This window comes from Neovison vison, chromosome 11, assembly GCF_020171115.1.
Source record: "Neovison vison isolate M4711 chromosome 11, ASM_NN_V1, whole genome shotgun sequence".
Taxonomy (NCBI): domain Eukaryota; kingdom Metazoa; phylum Chordata; class Mammalia; order Carnivora; family Mustelidae; genus Neogale; species Neogale vison.
Window position 1 is genome coordinate 50,668,413 of NC_058101.1, and position 22,347 is coordinate 50,690,759.

Below are 22,347 nucleotides of genomic sequence, written 5' to 3' on the forward strand. Positions count from 1 at the left end.
CCCCAGCTACTACCTACGATGACCACCCACGCCATCCAAAATACCAACACACAGCTACAGTGTCTATATCAACCCCTCTCATGAGAGAAGTCATCTTTAGAAGCATGGAGTTATGGGACCCCTGGGTTGCTCAGTCGGTTAAGCAACTGCCTTCAGCTCAGGTCACGTGCCCAAGGTCCTGAGATTGAGCTGCCCACATCAGTCTCCCTGCTCAATGCCGAGTCTGCTTCTCCCTCTGCCTATGTTCCCTCCCCACCACCCCCACTCCTGTTTGCTTTCTCAAATATATAAATAAAATATTAAAAAAAAAAAAGAAGAAGATGAAGAAAGATCATGGAGTTATGTCCAAATGCCCCTAGGTAAAAAGGCATGCTGCTTCAAATGGTTAATGTAAGAAAGGACTTTTCACGTGTACTAAAACCTCTTTTAGATGTTCCCTTTGCCCCATGCCACTCCCTCGCCTCTTACTCTACCAAGTTCATGGGTGACATACTCAGAAGAGGGGTATAAAGGCTAGAGATGAAGGAAACAGTGTGTGGGAGTAGGAAGTACTCCAGCTTGGACGGTAGGAGGCCTGGATCTTTGTCCCCTGTTGGTTTCTGCTCATGCCAGCAGTCAGGTGTGCACCCAAGCAGAGGGAACACAGCATTCAGCAGGACATGAAGGTCATGGCACATTTAAAGAATGGCATGTGCTTTATCTTGGTCCAAGAAGAAGATACAAATGAAGAAAGGAGCAAGAGGTGAAGCTGGGAATGTAGTCAGAGGTGAAAGTACAAAGAGTTTTTCTGTGCCATGCCAGAAGTTCAGAAATTACTCCGTGGAAGGTAGGAGGACAATAAAAGTGTTTTTAATCATTGTTAAAACTTACTGAACACAGTTTGCCCAGGACTGCTCTAAGCATTTGATGTTAAACACAGTAAATGTTTGCAACAACTATTATTGCTGTTCCCATTTTACAGATGAGGAAACCTTAGACGGCAAAGCCCGGGAGTCTCCGAAGATCGCAAAGCTGATAACTGCTGGAGTCAGGATTCCAAGCTGGCCCTTTTGTTTTCAGAGCTCTTGCCGTCTCTCAAGAAATGGAAGGATGTCATCAGAATTTTAACAGACCACACTATAAACCATGTGCTGGAGGGACTGGAGGAGTATAGAGGAGGGTAGGAGACAAGAGCCAGTGAGTCCCAGAGCTGACGGAAAGGTAATAGTAATGGAGAAGAGGGGGTAACCAAGAGGTTGAGAGGGGCTAGAATCAAAAATCATAATAATAATTGGTTAAATAAAGGAAAGAGGAGAGTCTAACAGGAGTTCCAGAGTGCTGACCTGGCCACTGTGTAATGGCCTAATAATTTTTAAAGACTTTGTGCACTGGAAAGCAATCCTTACCAGATGGGCAGGCCCAAGAAGGAATGGCACAAGAAATGCTCTTTGTTTTCCAGTGCAATGCTGGCACATACTCATCCAAATAAACAAATGTCCCATCTTAATTGATGAATTAATTGACGAATTAACAAAAACAAAAGAACTTATGTACAAATATTTAGACTAATATATGGAACCCATATTCCAAACAAATGATTGAAGTACAGCAGATTTTTTCTTGTTTTTTTCAGGTTAAATATATTAACTCATATCTCGCTTTTCATGTAAAATCCATAAGCAGCTATAGAAAGACAGATAAGAGGGGTGCCTGGGTGACTTAGTGGGCTATAGCCTCTGCCTTCGGCTCAGGTCATGATCCCAGGGTCCTGGGGTCAAACCCCGCATTAGGGTCTCTGCCCAGCAGGGAGTCTGCTTCCCCTCTCTCTCTGCCTGCCTCTCTGCCTACCTGTGATCTCTGTCTGTCAAATAAATAAATAAAATTTTTTTTTAAAAAAAAAGAAAGACAGAAAGAAAGATAAGAGAGAAAAAGCCCAGCATGAGGAGGAAAGAAGCAGACATGCTATAGTTTATCAAGATAGTTGTAGGTGTCATTAAAAAAGCCAAAACCATTTATAGAACATTCCTATTAGGATAAAAAATATAAAAAGGGTATGTGTGCATGAAAATCTGTAGATATATAAAAAAGACTAGAAGCATATACTCAAAATTTGAAAATAGTTCTCTGAATGACTCTTTTATTTCTTGCTTATTTACATGATTTTTAAGTGTTCTGCAATTATCTTGTATTACTTCATAACACATAAAAATTTTTTTTCTAAGCATTTGTGATAGGCATCTATTTAGAACAATACTGATACAAAAGAATATACAGGTAAGCAGGTACTTACCCATACATAACCCACATATGTCAATAGTGATGCCAGTGGGTACGTTTCAACACTGTCCAGGAAGCCAATGGAGGTGTGGAAAATTTTGTACATGGAGTGTCTGTGTGTTGAGAATAAAAAGAGGTAAGAGGGGGCGCCTGGGTGGCTCAGTGGGTTAAAGCCTCTGCCTTTGGCTCAAGTCATGATCCCAGGGTCCTGGGATTGAGCCCCACATCGGGCTCTCTGCTCAGCGGGGAGCTTGCTTCCTCCTCTCTCTCTCTGCCTGCCTCTCTGCCTACTTGTGATCTCTGTCAAATAAATAAATAAAATCTTTAAAAAAAAAAAAAAAAGGAGGTAAGAAATGATGAAAAGTGCAAATGGCTTAGAGCAGCTGACCTCAGAAGCAGATGCCTGAACATGGGGCCCATGTAGGTCATAGTATTCCTCGTCCACTGTGCCTTTCTCACACTGTCTGAATATTTCACTTTCTCCCATTACATTGTCTGAAATTCAACCAATTCCATGTTATCTCATCTTCTTTCTAAAAAGCACAAGACTAGACAACGTCTGGAGGTTGGAAGCATTAGTGATGAGGAGGAAAATGATAATGGTAAGAAGAAGAGAGAAATTCACTTGCTAACTTGGAACAATGCTTCATAGTTTATGAGGCACTTCCATATATTAACTCATGTTAACAGATTTCAGCTTCCAGGTGGGGATGGAGTATACATATTTAATTTCTCTCCCTTACAACCTCACTGAAATGATAGTAAATAAGAAAATTCACAACTGAGCTGAAACCAAAAGGAAAAAAAAAAAAAACCCTGTCCCAATAGAATACCACATTTACTAAAGTATTTCCAGATAATAGAAAGAGAACGGAATTGTCTAAATGGTCTGAGAAACTAAAGGATTAAGAGGAGATCCTCTGGGGAATCTCCGTTTTAACCAAGCGGAGAGCAGAGCAGGTCTCAGAGAGATCATGAAGATAATTAATTAAAGAATTATCTATCATACTGCTGGCTTGATTGGCTCTTCTCCCGCATAAACAGAGCAGTTGGTACTCCCTTAGCCTATGTTGAAATCCTAAGAAATGCTTAATAAAAGTGAGAGATGTGCTAGGAAGGATCCTTATCAACAGTACTGAAATGGTCAAGAGAAGTTGAACAAACTCAAGCCAAACAAGAGCTCGAAAAGGAGTAGGGACAAGAGTCATAAAAGTAACAAGCAAACATTTAGACGGGGAAAGACAAACACTGTATGAACTCACTTACGTGGAATCTTAAAACAAACAAAGCTCATAGAAAAAGAGACCAGATTTGTGGTTACCAGAGGCAGGAGGTAGGGAGGGGTTGGAGGAAGGAGCTCACTAGGCACAAACTTCCAGTTATGAGATAAGTAAGTACTGGGAACACAACGGACAACATGATGACTATAGCTAACTCTGCTGTATGGTGCACTGGCAAGTTGCTAAGGAAGGAGATCCTAAAATTTCTCATCGTAAGGAAAAGACCTTTTTATAGGGGATGGTGGATACCTATACGAGATGATGCTAACTGGCCTTATTGTAGTGATTATTTCCCAATATGTGTAAGTCAAATCATTATGCTGTACACCTTGAACTTATACTGTATGTCAATGACATTTCAGTAAAATTGAAAAAAATTGACCTAATAAAAATGTAAAATCCTAAAAAAAAAAAAAAAGCAAACAAAAATATTCTTCCTTAAAATCCTTGAAATCTGGCAGTTATTGAGCTCTAAATCTTGGCTCTTTCCCTTCATATATAGTCTTTTATGAAAAGATCAACTGTCAATAGGACCCATTCACTTATACAGAACACTGCTTCTTACAAAGTCAGCCCTGTTTCAGTTAAATAGAACTATTTAACTTTAAAAAACAACCTAATTCAGATGCTGATTTTTTTGTTTGTATATTTTATTTAAATGCAATTAGCCAACATACAGTACATCATTAATTTCAGATACAGAGTTCAATAATTCATCAGTCTTACATAAGACCCAGTGGCCCATCACATTATGTACCCTCCTTAATGCCCCTCACCAAGTTATCCTATTCCCCCCTGCCATTTCCGCTCCAGCAACCCTCAGTTTGTTTCCTGTAGTTAAGAGTCTTTCATGGTTTGTCTCCCTCTCTGATTACTTCCCATTCAGTTTTCCCTCCCTTCCCTGATGATCCTCTGCACTGTTTCTTATATTCCAGATATGAGTGAAACCATAAGAAAATTGTCAACATACTCTTTCATTCATAAACATGAACAGACTCTCAAGGGTCACCAGACTTTGGGCAAAAACAAATAGCATGAAAGATAAGGTCCCAAATAAGCAAATAATCCTTAAATCTCAAAGTGATACAGAGAGCAAGCAAGAGAGAGAGAGAGAGACAGAAAGCAAGAAAGAGAGCTCCCTTTTTTAAACTAGCATTCTTAAAAACATTTGAAAACAAAAACAAAACACAGCTTCCTAAAAGTGAAACAATCAAAGAATAATTGGAAAACCTAAAAATGTAATTGTCGCAATTAAATATCTAACATTGGAGTTGAAAAGTAGAATGAAAGAAGCTAAAGTCTAAATTAGTAATCTGGAAGAAAAAGTTGAGAAATCATCCCAGATCCAAAGAAGCATAAAAGTTAGAAAAATTCCTCCCATATTCATCCAGTGAACATTCAAAAAAAGAGATAAGCATTAGAAATTCTACAAGTGAGTCTATGGCCATACCACCCTGAACACGCCTGATCTCGTCTGATCTCGGAAGCTAAGCAGGGTGGGGCCTGGTTAGTACTTGGATGGGAGAAATTCTACAAGTGAAAGGTACCTGAGTGGCTCAGTCAGTTAAGTAACCAAATCCTGGTTTTGTTCCACTTCATCCTTCTCATGTGACATGAGCTCCAGCCCTGCATTATTAAGCTCAGAGCTCACAGGGGAGTCTGCTTGAAGATTCTTTCCGTCTACCCCTTCCCCAACTTGTGTGTATGCACACACACGTGCTCGCTCTCTTTTTCAAGTAAATAAATAAATATTTTCAATGATGCCTACAAAATGTCATGGTACAATCAAAAAAGGGGGATAGGTTAAATTAGGGATGAAGATTAAGGAGTGTGCTTGCTTGTGATGAGCACTGGGTATGGTATTGAACTGTTTAATCACTATATTGTACACCTGAAACTAGTATTACACTGTATGTTAGCTAGTTGGAATTTAAATAAAAGTTAAAGGCAGGGGCAATAATTAAGACTATGGTGGACAACAGATTTGAACCTGGGGGAAAGAAAGGTAGTTTCTGTCATATCAACCTTTAAGCTATGAAAAATTTCATGAATACATGATTCCCTCTGTTTTTCCTTTCTCCTTATGTATTAAGAAATGAATAACCATGCTTCAATGTCTATTTTCTCTCCTACTTTTTTAGGTGTTCCAGACAAAGCATAGATATCCCTGGTGAGCCCTTTTCTAGACATTTCTACAGGCAGTCATCCTAAACTTGGATGTTTAATGGAAGGGGTTTAGCAGAAAGCAGGAACCAAGATAAACAGGCCAAATTTGTTGAGTGGAGAAAGCAAACAGGAAGTGACCTAATGAGTCTATAGGCATACCACCCTGAAGGCACTCCAGCCAGTCTGATCTTGGAAATTAGGCAGGGCCGGGCCTGGTTAGTACTGGGGAGGGAGAAAGTGAGCTAATAAAATATAGGGCCTGTGCTGACATCTAAAGCAGGTAGAAGAAATGTACCTCTAGCTCAGGTGTGTACATTAGATGAGTTTTTAAAAGGGACTAGAGAAGATTAAGCCTGAATAAAATCACCAGAAATGGGATCTAAAACCAACTAATGCAACTACGCTGTTTACTCTCCTACTTTTTAAATGCAAAAATAAGGGGCAGCTGGGTGGCTCAGTGGGTTGAAGCCTCTGCCTTCGGCTCAGGTCATGATCCCAGAGTACTAGGATCAAGCACCCCATCGGGCTCTCTGCTCAGCGGGGAGCCTGCTTCCCTTCCTGTCTTTCCACTTGCCTCTTTGCCTGCTTGTGATCTCTGTCAAATAAATAAATAAAATCTTTAAAAAAAAATAAAAATAAAATAAATGCAAAAATAACTTCACATTTCTTAGCTATAGGATTCCATCTTTGACATCCAAAGGCAAACAGAAGGCCAAAGTTTGAGCCCAGCCCTAATTTCTCCCAACACAAAGCCAAAATCAAAGTTAAATCAAAATCCAAACATTATATTGGTACCCACTGCAGCATCAAAGGTTGAAAATGGCATTCATAAAACTGAGGCCTTTGCTTCTCTAAGAACCATAGACTCAGATCCCACCAGGAAGTGTTAATGGAGTAGTTTAGACTTTGCTTAGGATTTGTGGGATTTTGCAGAACATGTTCATCCCTTAAGAGCCTTCCCTGAAATCACTGGGAGTTATAAGCTCATAAGAGCTGTAGAATTGGGTCCTAAATGTCATTTTCATAGCTCCTCCGTGGCCGACCGAGGAAATAAACAAAATGCTACTGAGCTACCTGCTGTTTTCTGTTTCATATCCCCTCCAGCAGAAAACAGAGGCAGAGGTGGCTCCACCAAGGGTTAAAACTCATGAGAATTGTTTCTGTAGTTTAAAATATTGTATAAGACTCACTCCTGTACAAGCGATGATTATCTGCATTTTTTCCTGCCTCTTCATCTAACAAATACATTTTACAGTTTTTACAACGTTCTTTACAACTCACCTAAAACACATAATTTTCCTCCTGCTTATATCACTTGTTTATTATTTATTTATTAGATTTATATTGTGCTTTCCTCCAAAAGGCTCGAAGCACCACACAGCCAACTCTTATATAATAAACATTTCATTAAACTCTTCTTAAAAACCATAAATGGGGAAGTAGCCGGAGTGGAGGCAAAAGGGATATAAACAAGGACAGGAAGAAGAAAGAACCTTGGGGTCTGGTGAAACTGGCAACCAAGTAATCAATATATTAGCAAGCCCGGTGATCAGAAAGTCCTGCCCTGCCCCTTTCCATCAGCCCCACCTGCAGAGACCCTAAGGAGCCTTCTATTCCAAGTAACAGAGCCAAAATATCTCCATTTTGGGGGGGCGGGGGAGGCCGGGACGGTGAGGCATAGGTATGCAGGGCAGTGGGGAGGTGGGAGATGAGCTAGTTATCTATCAGGATTCTCAGGATATGTGAAAACAAAGACACCTACACAGACAACTGTGCTTTGAAAACCAGGGGAAAGATATACATGGTAATGCTTCATAACAAATCACCAAACTATTAGATTTTTTTTTTCCAAATATAATTCATGTTTAGTCCTCAGTTCTGAATGTATGTGATTTCCAGTGGTTCTGTAGACTTTCAGGACCAGGGCAAACTTAAAGTTCAAAGATTCTCAAAATCACAAAGTGACAGGGCAACCTCAACTTTTAAATCCCAGACCACACTGACTTGACAAAGCCATAGAACAAAGCCATTGGCATCCCCCATATGTGATGTCCACAACAGTGGAGGGGTAGCTAAATGGGAACTCTCTCAGAAGCTGCTGGTAGAACCAGTCCAGAAGGAGTGAAGAGGGAATATATTCCAACATGCAGAACAAAGAAGAAATGACCTTTCCCACTATGTGCTGCAGACAATGTAACTCAGTAGAAGAGAATACAGCCAGGAGAAAGAACAACGATAATAGTTCTATTATTGCTGTTACTATGTATCAGGCACTCTCCCACTCCGGTTACACATGTTAACTTCTGTCATCCCCAGAACAAACCTACAAAGTGAGCAGAATCATTTTCCTAATTTTAGAAATAAGGGAACTATGCCTTAAGTTATTAGCCGAGGTCACTCAGTAAGTCCGTGACCTAGGATTCAAACCCAGAGCAAAAAGGTAGGTAAGGGCTCTTAGGTGGAAAACAGCAAACATAAAAAAAATTCTGACTTGGGGCGCCTGGGTGGCTCAGTGGGTTAAGCCGCTGCCTTCGGCTCGGGTCATGATTCCAGGGTCCTGGGATCGAGTCCCACATCGGGCTCTCTGCTGAGCGGAGAGCCTGCTTTCCTCTCTCTCTCTCTGGCTCTCTCTCTCTGCCTGCCTCTCTGCCTACTTGTGATCTTTGTCTGTCAAATAAATAAATAGATAATCTTAAAAAAAAAAAAATTCTGACTTGACAAAGAGAAGTCATGTTGGAGAAATCTCCCTACTTCTCTCTTCTAAAGCTGCTGATATAGAGTTAACAGCACAATAGCAGGTTAGAGGCCGCAAATAAAAATCTTAAAATAAGGCTGCAGCAAGCCTGGTGCAGAAAAGCATGAAACAAACTGACAGAAGAAGTATGGCAACCTGGAGACCCCATGAAGACAGGAGCTCAGAATGGACCAGTGAGGTCATTCCTGAGTCCAGAGTGAACAGGACCTGGAAACTGGTATCTGAAATCCACAATACTGTCTTATATAACCGACTGCAGACTTATGCCAAGTTAACCACTGAGTCCTACAGAGTCATCCTCAGAAATCCTTTTGTGACCATCCCCATATAAAGACCATGCATTGAGCACTTACTAAGCACCAAGCATTTGATACACATCATCTTATTTAAGCCTCATGGCAACTATAATATAAATACCATAATTATCCCCATTTTGCAGATAAGGAAGTACAGAGAGGTTGAATAACTTACTCAAAGTCACACAGAACTAGTAAAGAGTTCAGATGGACCCCAAATCTGGGGAGTGCAGTGACTTGTTCTGGCCCCCAGAACAGCGAGGAAAGGAACCTCCCAGTTCATGATGATTTGCCGCAGCTGCTCTAGGAAACCACTGCAAGAAACTCTCTAAGCTTTGTTTAAGCCAGGGTTTCCCACATGTATTTGACCAAATAAATATTGTTCCCATGAGAGAGATGAACAACCCTTAATTCCTTAAGTGGAAAATATATAGGTTTTGGGAAAACTAGCCTAATCTTCCTAGTTTGCAGATGAGGAAGCTGAGACTTGGGAAAGAGGATGCACTCACATGCTCCTGTGTGGTAGGACAGAGACCAGACTCAGCCCTCCAGCTCCATTCTCTCCTATCTTGCAGCTGTTGTACTCTTCAGCTTCCCAGGAGATGGGGCAGCACAGGAGATTAGGCTCTGCTTTGTGGCCACCAGAAATAGAACAGGACACCGTTCCCTAGAGAGGAACATCCTCCAATCAAGTCTCCCGGATTCTTTGAAGAAATTTATCCAATATTTTTCCAGCCAGTAGGGGAAATTATCTTTTGTGTTGGGGGAATTGGGACAAATGTGTTCAAGAAACCAACAACAAAGGCAGCTAGTCCAATGTAAACTGATGTCTCAGAGAACTTGAACGAACTGAAATTATAGGTGCAGCTTGGCGGTCCACCCCTCACTACCACCACTCCTGCATAAGGAAAGGGACAAGGGAAGGTAAGCTTCTTCTATGTGAAAAGTGACAGTTTCACTGATACAGTTATGGGCTCATTTATCCCTTTCCTTCTTTTCCTTTGGCTTCCTCACCCTCACCCTCTTTCTTGGCACAGAGGACCCAAAAAGGTCATTTCCATCCCAGCCGTAGCAAAGGCGAAGGAGCTTCTCCTACCTTCCACTCGATAAGCTGCAGTGGAGGCCCCCCATCCAAATCCTTCTGGGAAAGCCATTCTTTCAGAAGATGGCCAGCTAGACCATTCAGCCAAACAGGAGCTGTGTGCCCTTTAGTTAGTGGAGTCCAAGAAATTGTGCAAACAGTCAGTGGACTCACTTTGACCAAAGTCTGGAATACAAATGTGTATGCAAACAAGAAGGGAGCCAGATTAAATGATCACACTTGACTGGCCATGGCCTTGATATGAATCCAAGACACTTTCCAAAGGCAAGCATTTCCACTTTCTTCTCTGGGCACTTGCAGATTCTTAACAGAGCTGGACCAGCCTGGATGCTTTGACAAGACATCCATTCATCTAATCTTACCCATTTTAATAAAATACGTGGACGTTGCTTTTAAAAGACACATAATCTTACTAGAATTTTCCCTTAATCAATTCCTCCCAAATCTTAATCCCCACTCCTTAGAGATAAACATTTGCAACTGTTTCTTCTAGAATTTTCTCCCACAGTATTTAAAGAATAACCTGAGATTACTGCTTCTTAATTTGCTTTCAGTTTTAGGTAATAACTATTAAATTCTGGATATAGAGGTAGAAGATCTAACTCACTCTCTCTGTCTCCCTCCCTCTTGCTCTCTCTCCTCTTCCCACAACAGGATGAGATTCCCTTTGTTGTTTAAACAAATACTCTATATTTACATTACTATGACTATATATGGTCAACACTGAGGCATGTAATAGTAGTCCATGCTTACATGCAACCTTTTATTTTCTCTGGGGTTAATCAACTGTCTGGTTTTTGTATTGAATTTTCAGTATACCTATCACTAATTCATCCCCAAACAGTCCAGTAGAATTCTAACTCTCTGGCTTCCAAACACCTCTGTTTCCCTGCTTATTTTGCAGTTTGTTTTTTAGGCCAACAGAGCGTCACTTAATCTGCACCTTATATCCCCTCTCCTTTGTGCTTTCTTCTCCTTTGTCTCTCCCTTTTAGAGAAGCAAATCCTTGAATAACTTTCTGATAAAGGGGGCACGGAAAGTAACTTTTTGGAAACTCTGTGGTTCTGGGATTGTCTTTATTCTAATGTCGCGCTTGACATGCAGTCAAACTGCATGTCAACCATTCTATGATGGAAGTCATTTTCACTGAGAATTTTAAAGGCATTGGTTCATGGCCTTCTGGTTTCTGGTTTGGCTCTTGAGAAGCTTGATGACAATCCAAGTCTTCATCTTTTATATATAACTTGTTTCGTGCCCCAGCCCACTTTCACTGCTTCCCAAGCTTCTATTTCTGAAATTTCACAGCCATGTGCCTTGAAGTGGGACTTTCCTCCATCATGCAGGCACGCAGCCTATGTAATGTGGCATGCTGGCAATAGGCGAAAGCGGGTGAGGGGGGACATGGGAATGCTCTGTACTATCTTTTGCAACCTTTCTGCGCATCTAAAACTGATCCTGAAACTAATATAACATTGTATGTTAACTAAGATTAAAGTAAAAACTTTAAAAAGTAAAAAAAAAAAAAAAAAAAAAAAAGAATGGAGGCAAATTTAACAGCCTTTTTTTTTTTTTAAACTCCTGTGGAGAGAGGAGTTAGGCAAAATCACGGTGCGTAAAGTTACTTATTCAGTCCCCCTAAAACAGTGTTTAAATCATCCTACACTGTGTCATGACAAAAACACAAGACTAAAATGGGATATAACTAGAGGGGAATCCTACCCTGTCCAGTTATTCTAACCCTAAGAAGAAAAAAGAAAAAAAGAGGTTAAATATAAAAGAGATGAGAGAAGACATTTAAAATATTTAAAGGTACGTGCTTGGTGAAATACACATAAAAAATACAGGGCATACGATTCAAATAAGTCCCTATGGTCATTCAGTTCTGAAGCAATCATCATAAATTGAATGAAAAAAATAAATATTAAAATATTTTCATTATGATACACTAGATGGCAGTATTGCAATTATTTTAGATATACACCTTGCTGTATGCAGTGTTATTAACATTTAGTTATCCCAACAATGACCACCTACCCATGCAACCCCTAATTAATTGCTACTGCTCTTCTAAGGATTTTCCTCCAGAAAGAACAATATACCTTCTTAGCACCACAGCCTCGAGGTTACTTGACCACAAATGGCAGAATTTAATTTTTCTCACCTCTGATCTAATTCTCTACTATAGCATTCTGAAACAATTTGGTGTCGGGACTTCTTTACACTCTTAAAAGTAATTGAGGCCCCTAAAGAACTTTCTAAAATGTGGATTATATTCATTAATATTTACTGTTTGGGAAATTAAAACTGAGACTTAAAAAACTACTGATGACTTCATTTAACATAGCAATAAATAGCAGGGAACATAAATAACATATTTTATGAAAAATAATTATATAATCCAAAACAAAAAATATTTAATGGAAAGAGTGTTTTACATTTTTGTAAATTTTTTTATGCCTGGTTAAAGGGAAAATAGCTGGATATTCATATCTGCTTCTTATCTTATTTGTTGCCTCTGTAAAACTCCACTGTGCATTCATAGAGACAAGAATAAAAAAGGAAAATCATGTCTTTGTATTACGAAAATAGTTTTGACCTTTTGTACCTCCAAAAGAGTCTCAAGGGCTCCCAAGGGTCCATAGCTTTCCTAGCACTCTCTTCCTTCCTCTCTCTTAGTACCTTGCTTTTCTACCTACAGTCCCTCTGTATTCTTTTGCCTTTACAGAGGGCTCACTCTAACTTTCCCTGCACCAAAGTCCTAATGGTTATAAAACATGTAAATACATAGCCACAGTCTTGAGTACAAAGGATTATCTTGTTTATTTTCTTCTTTTTTTTTTTTTAAAGATTTTTATTTATTTATTTGGCAGAGAGAGATCACAAGTAGGCAGAGAGAGAGAGGAGGAAGCAGGCTCCCTGCTAAGCAGACAGCCCGATGCGGGACTCGATCCCAGGACCCTGAGATCATGACCTGAGCCGAAGGCAGCGGCTTAACCCACTGAGCCACCCAGGCGCCCTCTTGTTTATTTTCTTTATGCAAAAAGAATTCTGATTATATAGCTCTAACTAGCAAAGCTGGGCCATATTTTAATTTGTCATGCTATGGATCCCCTCCATTCCATTTTAGGGCCATTGAAGAGCATTTAGATGATATGAAGATCAAATTTAAAGACGCTTAGTGTCTCCATTCTCCCATCTCTTGGTTTTGAGCCATTTTGGTTAGTGCCAAGCTCTCCACTATCCAAGCCTGCCATGGGTCCTTCAAGTCCACTTACTCTCATTCTTGAGGCACTGAAGCCCCTCTCTATGGGTGTAAATCTGAGACCTTAGGTTCATTTCCCTCCTCAAAACCACATAGTAATTTCTTTGAGATCCTGCCCCCTTCTTGGGAACAGCCTCAGAATAGTACTCCAAACCACTGCCCACCTTCCCACTGGAGAAAATTAGTTACTTGCATTATGGTTCCTCAAATAATGGCTACCATAATGTACACTCTTGCTAGAAGTCCTAGGAGGGCCAAGAGACTATATCCAGTGACCTCTGGGGTAAAAATACATCTTGCAGAGACTCTTCTCTTTGTTAATTGCAAAACAAGCTGTTCTTCAATAAGGACTCAGCTCATTACTAATGACCCTCCCAATTTAAAACACAGAAGTAAGTACTAGAAAAGCCGATGCAGGGCTTGATTCCAGGACCCTGAGATCATGACCAGATCTGAAGGCAGAGGCTTTAACCCACTGAGCCACCCTAAATATTTTTCTGTCTGTAACAAAGACTCCTATGCATTAGCCAAATGCTTTTCCATCTGGACACATGATCAGACCACATTTGTTAGCTCTCTTACTGTTAGATGAGGACAGGACTTTGTCTTGACCAGTAGCATGTAGGCATGTGGACAGAAATAAAGTGCTCCTCTTCCAGGCCAGGTTGCTGAGATCTGCCCACACAAGCATCTGTGTTTCATCCACATGCCATCATTCTACAGGCTCCACAGGAAAAACTGAGGTCCCAGGAACTCCTGAGATGGAAGGAGCCTGGTTCCCTGTATCACCACATGGAGCAGGGCCTTTACAGACTCCAAGAGCAACCCACTTCAGACTGTGGTACGAATGAAAAATAAATGTTTACTTTGCTAAGCCACTGAGACTGAGGAGTTGCTGAAAAACACACTTTCTGAATAATGACTGTGTTTTAAAAAAGGTCAAGGAAAAAGCCTATTTACCTCAAAGTGTTTTTTTTTTTGTTTTTTTTTTTTTCCTTTTTGCAGGGAGACTCTTCAGTGGTATCACATGGCTGGAGGAAAAAGGCAGTGACAGGGAGCGTGTAGGGGGTGGGGCTGGTATGAAACACCAAAGGGCAAATCTACCCCAGGTTGTTTGTGCAATGGATTATTCATCTTGACTTTCTCCGTTTGTCAAGAAAGATCTAGACAAACTTGACCCGAAGAGTCACATTTTACAAGAGTGCTTCCAAACAGAGCCCTTGATTCCTGAGAGTCATCAAGCTATTTTTAATATTTCAATAATTCTAATTGTAATTGTACGTTTACTTCCTATCAAGTCTCCCAGTCTTTCTAAAAGATCAATTTTATTACTTTTAGGTTGGAATTACATGAACTCATCATGGTAATACCAGTGTCTCATGCATGAAAATGCAAAAACAAATTTGTTATAACAACGCTCTCAGTTTCTTAGTAGATACAATCTGTCAAAACATGAAGTCCAGAAAGCAAATCCATTATAAAAGGAAACTTTGATTGTGAAATTCTTAACGACCATGATGTGTGAACACACGTGTAGGAGACAGGGGGAAGGGGCATTTATTAATATGGACCACCCATGATTCAATCAACTCTCAGGCTTCTGTCAGTAACAGAATGTGATTTTCCTTTGACTATCCATTTTCCTCTATGCAGCCCACATTCTCCCAGAAGAGCTGACACTGCACCCCACCCACTAACTCACCAGCTCTAAGGATTAATTTTAGGCCATCTTCACACCTCTCATTGACCAAGGGATTGGATTAAATGTGGGCTTGAAGCCCAATCAAACAATAATATGTGAGAAAAGGTATTTTCAGGCGTTCTGAGAAAGAAACTTTTTTTTTACTCTTCCACAGAAGCTACCTGAACAGACATCCTCTTCCTGCTACATATGAATATGCAAGTTTGGGGCAGCCATTTCAAAAACATAAAGAGTATGACTTTTGGGATATGGAAGACAAATGGAAGGAACTGTATCTTTGAGAACCAATAAATTGCTTTTATGGTTTAGGCTTATTTGGGTTGGGTTTCCTATTAGTTGCAACCAAAAGATTCATATATAGTACACATATATATTTAGGGTGTGTGTGCATGCTTATATCTATCTCCATATATACATGCCTATAGATGCATGTGTGTATATGTATGTGTAATACATATATGCATGTGTTTATCTATATTTATCCATGCATGTGGTGTGATGTAGACATAGAGGTATATAAGCAAGTACAGACACAGATACATGGAAAGTAGATGTGTGTACATATACATGATTCATATGAGTTTCTGTGTATAATTCCCCTCCAAATAAAGGAAATTTACTGGATGTTTTTTTCCTAGCCGTCTTGAATGTTGGCTCATACCCCCAGCCAAGAAATGAAGATATATGTGAGATAATTAATGGCACACTGAAGTGGGATTCAATTACATTATTTGCATTTATTTATTGGAGGCCATACACCCCATAAGATTTAGCATGAATGCAATATAAAACAATAGCCATGCATCCATCAACATTTCCAAAAGTCATACTGTTATATAATTAAGGATTCTTGCTGAGTAATTTCCAAAACAAACAAAAATATGCTCTGTCCTATACGATGTTGACAGGCTGATACTAATGATGGCATACAAGTAATCACAAAAACCACTCAATACCACTCAAAGTTCAATCTTTGAGTTTAGAAGCTCTAAGAATAAAAGGCAATCAGAGAAAACCCTTGGGATACCTTTTGGGAGCCTTCCAGCAAATACCCACAGCTTTAGGTATCAGATTCTAGTAGCAGTTCATTTTAGGACATTATTTATAGTTCAGCTGCCCGTGACTCTGCCCAGATTCACCAGAATTATTATTCCACAAACTCGGGTTTAGCCACTCAGATCATCCTCCTAAAAACTCCTCCACCAATGCAATCTAAACTCCTTTTATATACCTATGGGTTATTTGGAGAAGTGTTAAACTGAGCTGGAATTAGGGTACAGCAAGTGAGGTGCCTAGGACCCCAGCTGAGGGAGGAACTTACTCTCCGTCCTGGTCCTCGTGTTTTATTTTTTTGTTTTTTTTTTTTTTAAAGATTTTTAAATTTATTTATTTGACAGAGATCACAAGTAGACGGAAAGGCAGGCAGAGAGAAAGGGAGAGAGGGAAGCGGGCTCTCCGCTCGGCAGGGAGCCCAATGTGGGACTCGATCCCAGGACCCTGAGATCATGACCTGAGCCGAAGGCAGTGGCTTAACCCACTGAGCCACCCAGGCGCCCCTGGTCCTCGTGTTAAATATCAGAAACAGAGCCCTCGGTTCAAGGGCCTTGCCACAGACCACGAACTGGATTTCCTTCTAAACTGTCTGTGGACATACACAGTTATGCTGTGCGGCTCAGGACTAGACTGTCGCTAATGTATCCAAGGCCCATGAGCATTTGCACATTTGAAAGTATCTTTGATCATTCATCTTGCTTCAGGGATTAGGGTTTAGAATTTCAAAAGCATTTTCTTCCCACAGTGAATAAAGCAAAGCACCGGAGGCCCACAATCTGAAAAGGATGAGTAAACGAGTGGAATCAAGCCCAGTAAAATGTAAGACGAGAGGGAAAAGAAACAATTTCAGTGATCATAAAATGACTTGCAGTGAATTGTATCGAAAGAGCAAGCACTGCCTTCTGTAGACCACGTGGCAGTCTAGAAGATCCTACCCAGTCCTTTGCCTCTTGGGTCCTTACTCCAAGACCACCTCCTAGCCCGGACACCATTCGGAAACCTTCTCCTGTCCTCCTCTTCCTTCTTCCTGCCACATGCAGCCCACCTCCAAATATCATTGACTGCAACTCCTGACATGTCCCACACATATCTCTTCACCTTCATCCCTGTGGCCTCTTCTCTATGCAAAGTCCATAGAAACCTTCTCAAGCCTGTGGAGTTCCAAACTGTACTAAATCCCAACATCCAGTTTTGTTCCCATCCGACAGTCTACTGCAGTCTGGGCCATCTTTCTAAAACACAAATGGTTCAGCGGTCTCCTGCCTCTGAAGTTCAGACTTGCAAAGTCTGCATTGCTCTGGTTCCCATTTCCTTTCCACGTGCATCCACACTAGTGGTCCTCTCATAAACTCTTCTAATTCTTTCAGCTTTTTAAATCTACCATGCTCCATCTTTCTCAACATTAATTCTTAGCAGACAACATGTTCTCCCTTTGTCTGGGCTAACTCTCACTTCTCTTCCATTGGCCAGCTTTAAGCTACTTTTTTAAGGACCTATTCCCCAGAACCAGTTAGGTCCCCCTGTCCCATGCTCCCATTAGACCTTGTGGACTTCTTATCACACATTCATGGCCATTTTATTCTAAAACATTTATTTTAAATGTTTAGTTGTCTGACTTCCCACTCAGTTTATAACTTTCCAAGAATAGAGTTTACCTTATTCTGGCAAGCTAAGAATGAAAGGCTCATTTGGTAAATTTTTTCCCTAAATTCATCCATTCACTCACCAAGTGGATAATGAGCATTTACGATGAGGAAGCCACCATTCTAAACCCTTGGAGAAAAGCGGTAAACCAATCCAACCAACGCAGCATCAGGGTTTGAATGATCTTCCAATCTGCTAATTAAAGTTCTTCAACTTCGCTTTAATAGCATCATATTTTTACCCTAAGTTACTCGGGAAAGAATCAAAGAATTTAAGCAGAGAGTTACCGATAGCTTTCCTAAGTGTATTATTGCCACTCCCCCACCCCCAACAACCTTACAGATTCAGAGTAGTAAAAGGAGACAGTAGGGAGGAGGGAGAGTGTACCAAAAATTACAGGATGCTATTGTGCCTATGGGGTCATGGATGGAGAAAGGAACACTCTGGGACCACTGCCTGAAGTGGATTTAGGATTTAGGCCCAAGGAAGCAGACAATAAGGAGGCTCCTGAGAGCACTGCACCAGAAAGGCTATCGGTGAAGCTTCCTGGTCTTACAGTGGTTGGCATAAAAAAAAAAATCCTTCTGCCCAATCTGGTATACTAATGGTATGAGGCATCTCTCAACCTCTGACCCAAGCCAGGGAGCCCCCCCCCCCCGTCTTCCACAGGCAGGCTGTACTGAACTCATTATTTGGGAATCCCCGCATTGAACAGTATCGCATGGCATAACACTAGCACTCCACTTCTGCTTTGGTTCATAACATTTAGAGCTAAAATTGTAATCTGCTCACTTTCAATAATTATAAAAGGTTATTTTCATTTCATGTGTGCATTTTATGTGGTTGTATTCTAATCATTTATTGCATTGTAATCTTTATATATAACAATCAAAATGTATAAGGCGTGAGCAACACATTGATATTGTTCCTGAAATCATGGGGAAGTCATCAAAATATGCCGAGACAGTTCAAGTCAGCAAGAAGACGCTTGTGACAGATGAGAATTTTTCCTGAAAACCTCTTTTTATAACATTCACTTCATGTGTTTCATATTTTTATTCATGTGTGTCTTTTCATTGAAAATACAGACATTATACACACAAACAACAAAAAACCCACAAAAATCAAATTATAACTGTGATAAAAACAGAACTTTAGCTTCTGATAATGGCAGAATAGCTTCTATCTGAATTATCCTGTTACCAATTCCAATTGTAAACTCTAAATAGAACACCATCGACAACTGAAGATAATGCAAAGGTGGGTAGTTACTGGGGAAGATTTAAACCATCAGAGAAAGGAAGTGAACCAGAGTGCGACCCATTTTTAAAAGGCTTTTACCAGAAGGACACCCCTCATAGAACTCCAGCAGAACACCCCTGTCCTCTGGCCAGAAGGGAGACAAGGAAAGAAGTCTGATGGAGGAGGGGAGACTGGAAAACAAGGGGGTAAAATCCAAAAACAGAGGAAGCCAAAGCTTAATAAAATTGCTATGTTCTCATTATACATATTTCTGGCTACCTTTTACTTATAACACAAGATAACAATTTTCTATATACTGCCATGATATAAATACATTTATAAATCCATTTTTGGATTAAAAATAGATAAATAAAAAAACATATAGGGCAATGTAAAGTAAGTAGCAATGCAGGTATTACAAAGCGACAGCAAAAATTATAAAGGCAGTACCCAGCGTTTGAAACCAGGGAAGCTCTGTCTTAGATCATTATTTTCCCCCATTTAAACCCACATACAACCTGTCATTCCCCATCTGTCTTAGGTGTACTCTAACAGTAAGGAAGACATTGACTAGCTTTGCCTTCATCATTTTTATTGGGAAGGAAGCTGGAATATGGAGTATTTTTCAACTACAGGTGATACCTCTTTTCTAGAATAGTTTAGAAGAGGCCTATGGGCTTGGGTGTCAACCAACAGGCCCCATGAAAGGCACAGCTTGGCCTTTTGTAGATAAGCTTCAATGCATTTCTTAGATATGGAAGCTTGGGTTCATCTCTCTTATTATGTTTTTTTATTATACTTTTAAGTAATCTCTATATCCAGTGTGAAACTTGAACCCACAACCTTGGGAGGAAGAGTTGCAAGCTCCACCGACTGAGCCAGCCAGACACCCCTCTGAGTTCATTTCTTGACCTCTCTGAACAGTTTTCCTGCAAGGGAGGGATCCTCATTCTTAGTTCACGGGCTTGTTATGCAGATCAAATTAGATGTAATAGGCGAAGCTCTGTGGAAAGTGCCAGGCCCACAACTGATACACTTCATCAAAAACGGTCATGGGTAAGACATTGCATTTGTTCAAAATAGCAGTCTCAGAATACCGTAAGGGCAGTTGCAAGTTCAGGCAGGAATTCTTTTCTGCAGAACAGACCATCTAAAAGAAGTCAGTTCCCTAAGTTGATTCACCTGGCAGTGGAAGGGGAACAGGTGGAAGGCAGAGAACGTGTTAACGGCAGACAATTACGGGGTATACGGGAGCAGGGTTTTCCCAAGCCTCCCACTTGGGAATGGCTTCTCTCAGTAGACACTGCTCCTTTGCCACGCATTCTCCCGTTTTTACAAGTACCTACTCTTCTTTAGACAAATCCAACAAAGGAACTGAGCCAGAACAAAAGTCACATGTATGGAAAAACGCATCCTGCTAACTCTTTCCAAAGTGCAGTGTGAAGTATTAGGTGCCGCCACTTTTGCTGGACTTTTTTTTTTACTCCACCTGAGACTCAGTGTCGTCCAACAAACACTGTGAAAATAAATCTCTCAGCTATCCGGGAAAAACACACTGTCTTCCATATTCTTATACTCACAACACTACTTTTTTTCTTTTTTTTTTAAATAAGCTCCACTCACAGCATGGGGCTTAAACTCACAACCAAGAGTCACATGCTCTAATGATTGAGCCAGCCAGGCACCCCTGGAACTCACAACACTTGTGACACCCGAGGTGTGAGTTTTTACCCACACCGACCAATTCTCCAACACCAGCAGGGTGTCTTACCACTGGATTCAGTTGCAATATTATCCACCTAGAGTTTGCATCAGATCCCACAAGTTACATGCTCAGTAGTACTTTGGAGGCCATTGAAAAGTCCCAAGTCATCACTGGTATTTCCGGCCAACCAGCTAGAAATCAGGGTTCCCACATCTCACTCCTTGTTTGATAATTTGTTAGAACAGCTCACAGAACTCCAGGGAAACATTCAACTGTGTTTATCAGTTTGCTATATAATAAAGGATATGAAAAAGGGCACAGATGCACAGCCTATTAAAGACATTCAAAGATGAAATCTAGTAGAGCCCCTAGTGCAAGACTTTCTGTCCCCTTGGAGTTGGGGTGCTCCATCCCCCACTTGGATGTGTTCACCAACCTGGAAGCTTTTGAGCCTCCTACAATTATGATTTTTATGGCGGCTTCATCATGGAGGTATGATCAATTACTTACTCCACTTCCAGCCCCTCTACCCTCTCTGGAGAATGGGGTGGGGGTGGTGGAGTTGAAAGTTCCAAACCTCCTCATGGCTGGATCCTTCTTGTAACCAGCCCCATCCAGGAGCCCACCAAGAGTTGCTTTTGCTAAAACAAAAGTTGCTCCTGTAATCTTGAAAGTGACAAGGATTTTAGGAGCTCTGCGTCAGGAACAGGGGCCAGAGACCAATATAGATATGTCTCACTACTTCACATTAGTATAAACTTATAAAAATCCTAAATCCTCAGGGTCACTCATTTCTATATTCTAAGCAATATTTCCTATACATGCTAGAAGTAAATTTCAGTCTTATAAAAAGTTCTTTATGTAGTTTTGTCATGAGGTTGGCCTTATATTTTTTTTTTAAGATTTTATTTATTTGACAGATAGAGATCACAAGTAGACGGAGAGGCAGGCAGAGAGAGAGAGAGAGAGAAGCAGGCTCCCTGCTAAGCAGAGAGCCCGATGTGGGACTTGATCCCAGGACCCTGAGATCATGTTGGCCTTATATTTTTTAAAGAGGCAATCAGAAACTGGAAATGAGCAAAAAATAGGGAATCATGAGGATGAGACCTGGCCCCTTCTATTTTAGTGCATCTGGATATGACTTTTGTTAGAAGAAAATCCCAGCGTGTCACCACATCCATTTCTAGATCACTTTACCCAGCTTTTGTTTTATTTCTGCTTCTGTTATTTAGAAGCCAGAAGGCTTCAACTAAAAATAGGGACTTTATTTTATGGAATAATGGCTAATACATGAGACAAATACTTAGTTTGGGTTGGGTTTTTTCCCCAAATCAATCAACCCCTAAATCAATAACTTAAAAAAAAAAAATTGGACTGTCAATGATTGAATGGCAAACATTGTTAAATTTCCTCCAAAATGCCTTTATTTTCCTACAATGTTAATTTATTTCATCTTGCCTCTGGTCTACTGAGCTACGTCTATGTTAATTTTTTTCCCTCATTTTCTCTTGTGCTATTCTTTTCTCTTCTCATATAACTGGATCTTAGTTTCCAAAAACTCTAATAACTAGGACCTTTTAGCAGGAGAAAGCAGGACACTCACCAAAGACCTTTTTCCTTCAATATCCCTACTAAGAATAAACAGCTGCACCCATTTAAAAGAAACAGAATCTGGAACGCTCAGGTGGCCCAGTCAGTTAAGTGTCTGCCTTTGGCTCAGATCATGATCTCAGGGTCCTGGGATCAAGCCCCAGGCAGTTGAGCCCCGGGTCTGGCTCACAGCTCTGTGGGGAGTTCTCTTCTCACTTTCCCTCTGCCCTCCCCCAGCCCTTGTTTGTGCTAAATAAAAAAAAAAAATTTTTAATAGTAACTAGAATTCGTATT

At 40.5% G+C, this 22,347-nt stretch overlaps 1 protein-coding gene across 1 annotated transcript; it reads right to left on the reverse strand.

Moving 5' to 3' along the window:
* Positions 1 to 1,941: 1,941 nt before the first annotated feature.
* Positions 1,942 to 16,960, reverse strand: LOC122890220. The gene is made up of 5 exons (XM_044225940.1): positions 16,808 to 16,960; positions 9,850 to 10,020; positions 9,263 to 9,420; positions 2,270 to 2,369; positions 1,942 to 2,004 (listed from the first exon to the last, which is right to left on the reverse strand). The coding sequence occupies exons 1-5, from the start codon at positions 16,958 to 16,960 to the stop codon at positions 1,942 to 1,944; spliced, it is 645 nt and encodes a 214-aa protein (XP_044081875.1).
* Between the last annotated feature and the right edge of the window lie 5,387 nt (positions 16,961 to 22,347).

Bases quoted from the DNA above. Each gene is read 5' to 3' on its own strand.
- LOC122890220 (XM_044225940.1), bottom strand. From the start codon at position 16,960: ATGTGTGGGACATGTCAGGAGTTGCAGTCAATGATATTTGGAGGTGGG. The intron at 9,421-9,849 runs GTAGGAGAAGCT...GTTCCTCTCTAG, and splicing joins TGCAGCTTATCGAGTGGAAG to GGAACGGTGTCCTGTTCTAT. The intron at 2,370-9,262 runs GTGAGTGCATCC...CTCAACACACAG, and splicing joins GTCCTACCACACAGGAGCAT to ACACTCCATGTACAAAATTT.